Here is a 10,310-nt window from a genome sequence, read left to right as displayed (position 1 = left end):
CCCGGATTCTGGAAATATTTGAAGAAAATTGTTACCCATAACCTAAGGATTAAGAATATATGATTTTTACTCCATTCCCTATCAAATTTCGTGGTCAAATCTTGTTTTTTACCAAATTCTAGGTTTTTCATCTACAACCCTTGATTTTCCCTAATTTTCACACGTTAATCTACCCATAAACCATGTATTTAACTTATGATGGGTAGAAATTACTTACCTCTTTGATGATGATGATGAAATCCCTCCTCAAATGCTCTCAAATATCGCCTAAGGCCAAGTGGGAAATGAGGGAAATGGGTTAAGTTTCGGAATAAAAAGCCACTGCACCAGACGCAGAAGTCGCATTTGCAACTCCAAGCTCGCAATTGCGATGTTGCATTTGCGACAAAAGCACCGCAAATACGAAGCCCAGCCTCCCCTGACATGGTCGCATTTGCAACAGAATCCTCGCAAATGCGAAGAGGACAACATCGCAAAAGCGATGGCCCCCTCGCAAATGCAATCCCCACTCAGCTTTCCCAGGTTCGCAAATGCGAGCCCCCCTCCCCTCGCAAATGCGATGTCGCATTTGCGACCAAAATACCGCAAATGTGTTTCATACCAGTACCAGCAGTCCCATTTCTTAGCAAATCACTCCGAAGCTATCCCGAATCTTACCCGAGCCCCCGGGGCTCCAAATCAAACACCCGCACAAGTCTAAAAATATAACACGGACTTGCTCGAAACCTCAAATCACATCAAATAACGCTAAAACCATGAATCACACTCCAATTCAAGCTTAATTAACTTTAAGATTTCAAACTTCTACTTCTGATGTTTAAACTCATCAAATCATGTCTGATTGACCTCAAATATTGCACACAAGTCATATTCGACATTACGGACCTACTCCAACTTCCGGAATCGAAATCCGACCCCGATATCAAAAAGTCAACTCTCGGTAAAACTTCTCAAAAACCTTAAAAAATTTATCCTTAGCCAAATGACTCCAAAATGAGTTACAGACCTCCGAATTCACTTCCGATCGCACTCCCAATACCAGAATCACCATACGGAGCTATTCCTAGACTCGGATTCCCAAACTGACATCGATAACACTGAAATGCACTTCAACCCAAACTTATGAAATTTCTTCCAAAATGCTAACTTCCACAATAGGCGCCAAAACGCTCCCGGATCATCCAAAACTCGATCTGGGCATACGCCCAAGTCCGAAATCATCATACGAACCTATTGGAACCTTCAGATCCCGATTCCGAGGTCGTTTACTTTGAAATCCAATCTTAGTCAATTCTTTCAACTTAAGGCTTCCGAAATGAGAATTCCCTTTCCAAATCAACTGTGAATTCCCCGAAATTCAATTTCGATCATGCGTACAAGTCATAATACCTGAAGTGAAGCTGCTCATGGCCTCAAACTGCCGAACGACGCACTAGAGCTCAAAAGGACTGGTCAGGTCGTTACACACTATTTTTTGCACCAAATCTAAATTTGGTGTAAATTTTGATATTTTTTTGCTCCAATGAAACACCAAATCTTGCACCATTATAGTGCATGAATAGTATTGCACCAAATTTGGTGCAACACAATTCATCAACACCAAATTTGATTTATTATTATTTTATTTATCTTTTTATTTTTTTGGACTTTTAATTTATCATATATTGTGTATAATTAATTTTTATATTAAGATCTTTATAATTTTAATTTTATATCCTATTTTTTTGATATATTAATTTTTGTATATATTATATTTATATTAAATTATAAGTTAATTTTATTATTATTATAATTGTATAAAAAGAAATATAACCATTATTTAAAAATGAATTATATATGATGAATATGGAAAAAAGAAAAAAGATAGAATTTATTTGAAGGAAATAAAAAATAAAATTTAAATAGAAGATAATAATATAATATAGAAGAGAGAGAAGAAATATTCTTTTTTGGTGTAAAAATAGTGTAATAGTTGGAATAAATTTGGTGTTACACTATTTTGGTGTGAAATTTGGTGTTAGGGTTAGATATGATCTTAGTCTACTAAATGCTAGACTATTATTCTGCAGAATAGGCTAGGCATTTTTTGTATCTGTTGTTAGACTTTAGCCTGTTTTATATTGTACCAGGTCAAAGAAACGCTAAAAGTTCAATTGAACGGCCAATTATAACCAGCCATAATTAAGTATTACCAAATAGACAGCTAACGGGCTAATGATTTAGTAGGCGTTTGGACATAAGAATTGTAAAATTTCAAAAAAGTGAAAAAAAAAAATTTAAGTGAAAATGGTATTTGAAAATTAGAACTGTATTTGGACATGAATATAATTTTGGGTTATTTTTTAAGTTTTGTGAGTGATCTGAGTGAAATTTTAAAAAAAAAAAATTGAAATTTTTCAAATTTTTAAAAAATTCCAAAATTCATCTTCAAGTGAAAATTAAAAATTTTATGGCCAAACACCGATTTCGGAAAAAAAGTGAAAAAATTTCGGAAAAAAAGTGAAAATTCTTATGTCCAAACGGGCTCTTAAAAAGGTAATTCGTTGGAAACGAATAACTATACAATCGTGCAGAACAAAGAACCCAAGTGAAGCGGGACCAGCCTTACTGTTTTGTTAAAGCAGTAACAATACCAACCAGGCAAAAGGCCACTCAAATTTCAACTTGTGACTCTACATTTGCATCTATACCCGCTTTTTGGGTCACGTTTTAACTTGTGCCCGCTTTGCAAAAAAAATTGCAAACATACCCACTTTTCGCGTAACTTCAGCATACGGGGCTGAAGTAGCAAAGGCAATCACGAAAAAACTTCAGCATTTTAGCAGACGGGCCTGAAGTAGCAAGTGTGCTGAAGTTTTTGTTTGCAATTGCTGAACTTAAGCATAGTAGCTGAAGTTTTGTTCTCTATTTGCTGAAGTTTTTGTTTGTAATTGCTAAACTTAAGCATAGTAGCTAAATTTGCTGAAGTTTTTGTTTGTAATTGCACTAAATAAGCTGAAGGCTTTTTGTCCTGGATTCATTAGTTTTGTCATTAAGCTTTTTCAAAAACTTCAGCAGAAGATGCTTAAGTTATTTAGTTCATTTGTAAAAACTTCAGCACTAAAAGCTGAAGTTTTTTTGTCCTGAATTCATTAATTTTGTCATAAAGCTTTTTCAAAAACTTCAGCAGAAGATGTTGAAGTTATTTAGTTCATTTGTAAAAACTTCAACACTATATAAGCTGAAGTTTTTGAAAAAGCTTTATAACGTACTAGATAAATAATTAGATTGCCAACAGTATCTAAATCATAAATTTTGGAAACAATAAACGTGAAAATAACAGAATTATCATTGTCTACTACTAACTTACGTACGTGGAAGTATTCACAAATTATTGTCTACTAACTTACGTAATTATTTATAATTTGTTTTAAAATAATCTGATAAACATATTTATGGCAATCATCCCATGAATTGAAGTTTCATAGCAGCACCAACAGCAGCAGAAGAAGAAAACGAAGGAGCGAAAGGAGGAGGAGAAAGGGGGCTGAAGTTGTTTAAAAAGTGGGTACAAGTTAAATCTTTTTAAAAAAATGGGTATAGGTTAAATGGGGGCGAACAAATAGGGCGCCCCGTGCAATTTTTACCTAGAATTGTGACCTTTTGATCATTGGATTGTGCATGCCAGCCCAAACTGAGAAACTTAATAATAGAAGAATATCAGCCCGCAGAACTACAAAGCAACCAAAATTGGTTTTATCAAAACTGTAGTTTATACTCCAAAGAAAAGAAAAGTACCCAGAGGTAGATTGTTAGCAGATAAAGGAAATGATTATGAAGACAAAGTATAGACCAGAGTTTGTGTCCTAGACGAAACAGAAGCAGGTGGTGGGACGTAACAGGCACTTCCGTTTTCCTTCTTCCTGAACACGATGGTATATTTCAACTTGACAGTTCAAAATGACAATTGATAAGCTCCTCATTGAGCAAATTAAGATAGTAACGAACAAAATCAAAATGGGGAAACATGGCAACTTCACATCAACAGAGTAACTCATTTACAAGATCATTTCACCTATCAAAAAAATCAAAAAAAGCTTCTGCCATGTCCATAGTTAATGTTTCTTAGAAGCTGTAACCACAAGCTATGATTTAATTCTCTCTTAACATCAAAGTGGAGTTTCCCACGTTTTAGTTTAAATAATGACTGATAGCTTGTATTAGTGTTATTTTCTTTCGACTCGTGAAAGAGGGAAACCTTTCAAATGAAGAACTTGAATCAGCACACAGAAGTCTGTTAATAATGTAAGCAAAGCAAGCAAAGTAGGAATCATACACTATTTCTTTGTTCGGATGATGAGACTGAAGAGTTGGAATTTCATTTCCATTCTATTTCCACTATTACAATGCAGAAAACTTTTTTCAGGGAACACATATTCTAACTCTATTCTGTGTCTACTGTACATGTAGTAGCAACTATTGATTACAAAAATTATGGACTCTTACGAGTCCTAATGTCGTTTGTGTTGGGTGCTATAATAATCTATAAATACATACAAGGTTAAAGAAGAAAAGAATGACTATAACTGAAGGGACTCACCTTTGCTCTATTTCCAGGATGAATCCAGAGCTCTAAGAAGGCATTGAAATGTTAATAATTGTAGACTTCTGCATATTCTCGCAATTCTTGCCTGTTCTTATTTTGGAACAACATGTAGGCATCTCATACTGTCTAAGCAGGAGACAAGGATCTCAGCAAATCCTAATCAATTGGAATTGCTATAATAGCAGAATGTTGCATATAACCGAGGATTGTTCCAATCCACTTTGGATCCCATAAAATACGTTCTTTCAATGTCTTCAAGTTCATCTACTCGTGGAAATCCTCATAAGGCGAAGATTCACTTGATGAATCACTTTCAAATGGGGTGATCTCTCTTGGTGATGAAGGAAGTGATTCTCTTTGTTGAGAAGATAAACCTGGAAAGAAAGACTTGTGTCACTAACCAATATTACTGATACTTTGTAGCATAGCTTAAAAATGAACGACCACACTGTCAGCCCAAACTGGCCCAAAACCAAAGGACTAAAATATCAACTGTGACTAAGCAATCTAGACATCATAAAATGCTGGGCCTATTAAAAAGCTATTAATGCTGGGTTCTGCTGGCTTTAGCACAACAGAGAGCGCAGAATGGCATCCTACATTAGTTCTTCCAAAAGGAAAACAATAGGACCATAAAAGAGAGAACAGGATACTTTCAACATGGAAAAAGCTCTGCCAACCTTTTGGTCCTCTTGAACGGAACTTCTTTGTATGCCGTCTAATCAGCTTCTTGGCTTTTGTTATGGTTAGTTGTCTGGCAAAGGGAGAGAACTCTGCCTCACTTTCACTCCAGTCACCAGGTATCTCATTTTCTGCTTCACCCCTCATTGTCCAAAGCACGAAAGCCTTGGCCTTTCTGCGCTGAGAATTGAAAAGGCCTTTTATAGAGGTGACAAAACCATCGCCTGCACCCTCAGGGGGGCGCTTAGGCCAGGATAAAGGGTTCTGCTCGGATTTTCCGGCTGAACCACCATCACTATCACTGAGATTAAGATCAATATCGGGGACACCAGCAGCACCAGCTTCCCTTTGATTATGTGCTTTATCTTTAAACTTCTTGTCCTGCATTAGTATAAAAGACATGGTCACTGAAGTCTTAGTCCTCTTGAGGTAGTCGATGAGTCTGGAGATACTTAATTACCGATTATCATACAGCAACGGATATTTAATGTGGTCAAATATTGAGTGATTACAGATAATGGAAATTGGAAAAAGATAATTACAAAGGAACTAACCTGCATTCCTGTTACTGATTTTAGGACTCCCCATATGATGTGTTTCTTAACTCTTGAGAATAGCCTCCGCCAGGTTCCAGTAAATTCAACTCGATGGAATGTATCCATCAGCAATCTTAAATCACTCACAGCAAATCTTGATCCTTCATATGTAACAAGTAACTCAACCTAGTTCATGCATATTAAACATGTATTAGTTCCGAAAACAAACGAACTGACGAAGCTACAATAAGTTATTAGCCCACATAATGGACTGACCTGACTAATCTTGATATTATGGAACTCTCTCATTCTTCGAGGCCTAGATTTTTTCTCATCCTGTGCCTTGCCCACCTTTTTCTCTTCATGAGAGGAGCGGCCAGACTTAATTAGTTTTGATTCCTTGGATTTGTTTCTGTTACCTTCATCTGGCTGCTCAATACCGGCAAACGGCTCACTTGTTGAAGAAGTAACACTTGAGGAGTGCATTTGCAGCATAAGTTCATCAGTAACAGATTCAGCAACATTTTCTTCCCATGTTCTATCAAAGGATGATGTTCGTCTTAGCTCAGGGGTTGAACCACAAACAATATTAGCTTTTAAGTTCTGCAACTTTGACACCTGCAATATTCAGGCAAGATAAACACATGTTTAATTAAGAGAAAAATGTGAGAATTTTGATAAAAGAAAATTAAGCATCAATGCTGGAGAATTTGCCAATCGGTAAGATAAACTTTAGCCCAAAGGAATATAAAGCCACCCTTCACATATCTAGCTAAGAAGTGGTCAGTTAATGGAGGATACGGGACTCACTTGGGAGGAATCGCCAGAAGAGGGAAACTGACTTGCAGATGTAACTGGTAAAGCGGAGTTGCTTGATTTGGCGCAGACCTGAGGATCTTTTGTTAGATGGTTACTTGACACTGGTGCTTCTTGAATTGATGAGCCTTTCTTGGCACGCCTCGAACCAGCAGTAGTTGAAAACTTCCACACTTCCTTTAAGCAACAAAACATTTAGCAACAATATCTGGTCAAATGGTTTATTTTCTGAGGAAAAACTTATTAGCACGTATTTCTGATAAATGGACATTAGACACACCTGCCTGCGCTGGGAGTCTTGCTCTTCTTCTGGGAAAAAGTACTCCCACATCATTCTGTACATTGTCTCAGTCAAATGTATCTTCAAGGGGTAAATCTCCACCTGTGCAATGAAGGAATTTAAACAGGTTATGAAGTATGATAATAGAAAAGGCAAAATTGAGAAAAGGGTTAATCTCCCACTCAACTGCCAGAAAATATTTTTGGCATGTTATTCAGTGTGAAGAATGCAATGACCAGCACAGTGCTCAGATGTGTAAAGTTCCCGAATCTGACAAGTTATCCTTCTCAAAAGGAAGAAAAAACCTAAAGGTTCAAAGTACTTATCAAAAGAAGCATACTACCTGGAATAGTTCAAGAGGATAGTTTCCATCTTTTGGAGCCCCCTGCTTAGCATCTACTCGAAGCATCACTTTTCTGTAGCCATGACAAAGTGAGACTATATGGTCAGAACTAGCCACTTAAGTAAATATTTAAGAAGTGAATAACTGACAATTCAAAAATTTCAGTGATCATGCTAAAGAAATCAATTGGTAAACTATGGAGGTAGAGGTAAAGCTGCATCATAGCACATTTTCTACCCTGGTCATGCGGTGTACAGTCCCATGAGTGGCTGCCTTCTTATGGGTCTTCTCCAAAAAATTGATTTCATCGGGTTCGATCATTTTCGTAATTGCCTTATTCATGCCCCTAACTCACTGGATTAGGACTACAACATACTATGTTTCACTCACTCATAAGTTTCAGTTGGGTACCTTAAAGAAAACCATTTCAAAGTGAAGTTCTAATACTCAAGTATGTAATATTGAGTGTGTGACTAGGAAATTGTCTACAGAGACATACATTATTAACATGTGTAGTTTGACCAAACCCAATTGCCTAAATATGCAGAACTGAGTACTTGAATGAGATCACATGATAATTTTTTTTTGATAAGGTAAATTGTATTAATCAAAAGGGAGAGAAACTCCCGTGTATAGGAAGTATACCAAAGAGTAGAGAATTTACATCAAAACATGATTCTCTACAAAAGAAGCCCGATCTTCTATACAAGTAGGGGCTATATGAGTGCACCAAAAAGCGATCAAAGATAAAAGACTATTTTTAAAATGTGAAAAAGGAGACTCAATCCCCTCAAAAGCTCTCCTATTTCTCTCCCCCCAAACTATCCACATGAGAGCTAAAGGGGCGAACTTCCACGCCTTTTGCTTTCTTCTTCTACGGAAACCGGCTCAGCTATATAACATCTCCTTTACAGTGCTTGGCATCACCCATTGAACACCAAAAAGATTTAGGATTGCCCTCCACAAAGCCGAGGACACAGAGCAATGCAACAAAAGATAATCAACTTCTTCCCTTGAGCTTTTACACATGTAGAACCAACTAATAAGTGTAATTCCTCTCTTTCGAAGATTTTCAGCAATCAAGATCACTCCCCTTGCAGCTAGCCATGCAAAAAAGCACACCTTCGTGGGTGCTTTAGGAATCCAGATCGAGGAGTGTGGAAAAGTGGCCTCCTCTCTCACCAACATACTCTGGTAAAAGGACTTTATTGTAAACAAACCATCACCACGCAAACCCCATCTCCAAGAATCACAAGATGGTCGGGGCCTGTCTTGCCCATATAGCAGTGTCAACAAATCTTGGAGCTCCGCAATCTCCCAATCTTGCATGTTCCTTCTAAATGAGAGGTCTCATACTACCCCCTCCATGCTCCTTACGAATCTGTTGGACCATCAATTCCTTCTGGTTTGAAACTCTGAAGACGTGAGGGAAGGAGACCCTCAGAGTATCCTCTCCACACCACCTATGATTCCAAAAGTTGATTCTCCTCCCATCTCCCACCATGTAAGTGATGTTGCCACTGAATGCTTCCCAATTCTTCATGATGCTCCTCCACATGCCCGAAAGGTGTTGTGCCTTGGTCCTCCAACCCCCTCCCGCGGAATCGTACTTTTCTACTATGACCTCCCTCCATAGGGCATGCTTTTCTACCCCAATCTCCACAGCCACTTTCCCAATAAAGCTCTGTTGAATACCCTAAGATCTTTTACTCCAAGTCCACCCCATTTCTTTGGGGAAGTGACTATCTGCCAATTCACTAAATGAAACTTTCTAGTTCCATCCGCCGCATCCCAAAGAAAATTCCTTTGAAGCCGTTCCAGTTTTTCTGTGATGCTCACCGGCGCTTGCAACAGGGACAAGTAATAGGTGGGCATACTCAATAAAGTGCTTTTAATAAGCACTTCCTTACCACCTTTTGACAAATATCGTTTCTGCCAGCCTGCTAATCTTTTTTCAACCCTTTCGATCACTGAATTCCAAACCGTAGTATCCTTATGCGACGCACCCAACGGGAGACTCAGGTAAGTAGAGGGGAGGGAGTCCACCTTACATCCGAGAACATAAGACAAAGCATGATTAGCAACCTCACCCATCGGGAAAATCTCACACTTGTCGAGGTTGATTTTGAGTCCTGATACTATCTGAAACCACTGCAAGACCTGTTTCAGGTAGGTCAACTGATCCATATCGGCATTATAGAAAACCAGGGTGTCATCCGCAAAGAGCAAATGAGAGACTTTTCGGGCACTGAGCACCCCGATCGGAGCTAAGAATCCTCTCAAGAAGCCTCCGCCCGCCGCACGATCCATCATTTTACTCGGAGCATCCATCACTAGAATGAATAGCATGGGGATAGGGGGTCACCTTGCCTGAGACCCCTAGGGCTGTCAAAGAAACCACATGAGCTGCCATTAACCAAGACAGAGAATCTGACTGAGGAAATGCAAAACTTGATCCATCCCCTCCATCTTTCCCCAAACCCCATCCGCATCATAATGAAATCCAGGAACTTCCAATTGACATGGTCGAAAGCCTTCTCAAGGTCCAACTTGCATAGTAAGCCGGGTTCTCTATTTTTCCTTCTGGAGTCTACAAGTTCAGTTGCCACCAAAGCAGCATCCAGGATCTGCCTACCTTCCACAAACGCATTCTGGGAGGACGAAACAGTCACGTCAAGGACCTTCTTAAGTCTGCTGGAAAGCACTTTGGAAATAATCTTGTAGATGCTCCCCTTGAGACTAATAGGCATGTAGTCTCTAATACAAGATGCACCTTCTTTCTTAGGCACAATAGTAATAAAAGAAGCATTGATACTTCTCTTGAAAACACCATTCACATGGAAGTATTCAATGGCTTCCATCAACTCCCCCTTGATGGTATCCCAACAGAGCTGGAAGAAGGCCAAGGAGAAACCATCAGGCCCGGGGGCCTTATCACCAGCACAACTCGACACAGCCTTGTGCACCTCCTCCTCCTCAAAAGCCCTTTCTAGCCACTCACTATCTCCCTCCCCTATGTGGTTGAACTCTATTCCCCCCAAAGTCGGCCTCCAACTAACTTCCTCTTTG

At 38.7% G+C, this 10,310-nt stretch overlaps 1 protein-coding gene across 3 annotated transcripts in view; it reads right to left on the bottom strand.

Moving 5' to 3' along the window:
• Nucleotides 1–4,336: 4,336 nt before the first annotated feature.
• Nucleotides 4,337–10,310, bottom strand: part of LOC104242493 (protein SABRE) — a 40,486-nt gene continuing 34,512 nt past the window's right edge. For 2 of the 3 annotated variants that reach the window (XM_009797546.2, XM_009797548.2), the window contains 7 exons: nucleotides 7,242–7,314; nucleotides 6,899–7,000; nucleotides 6,613–6,795; nucleotides 6,079–6,420; nucleotides 5,821–5,988; nucleotides 5,266–5,647; nucleotides 4,337–4,959 (listed from right to left, as the gene is read on the bottom strand). In XM_009797546.2, coding sequence (XP_009795848.1) covers nucleotides 4,850–4,959; nucleotides 5,266–5,647; nucleotides 5,821–5,988; nucleotides 6,079–6,420; nucleotides 6,613–6,795; nucleotides 6,899–7,000; nucleotides 7,242–7,314 — 1,360 coding nt within the window. In that variant the 3' untranslated portion in view covers nucleotides 4,337–4,849. Of the gene's footprint in view, nucleotides 4,960–5,265; nucleotides 5,648–5,820; nucleotides 5,989–6,078; nucleotides 6,421–6,612; nucleotides 6,796–6,898; nucleotides 7,001–7,241; nucleotides 7,315–10,310 lie in introns of those variants that run through there. The other variant, XR_011406960.1, reaches the window with a different exon arrangement.

Source organism: Nicotiana sylvestris, chromosome 4 (assembly GCF_000393655.2).
Source record: "Nicotiana sylvestris chromosome 4, ASM39365v2, whole genome shotgun sequence".
NCBI lineage: Eukaryota > Viridiplantae > Streptophyta > Magnoliopsida > Solanales > Solanaceae > Nicotiana > Nicotiana sylvestris.
Note: the sequence above shows the minus strand (reverse complement) of the source record. Positions and strands in the feature narration are given on the sequence as shown.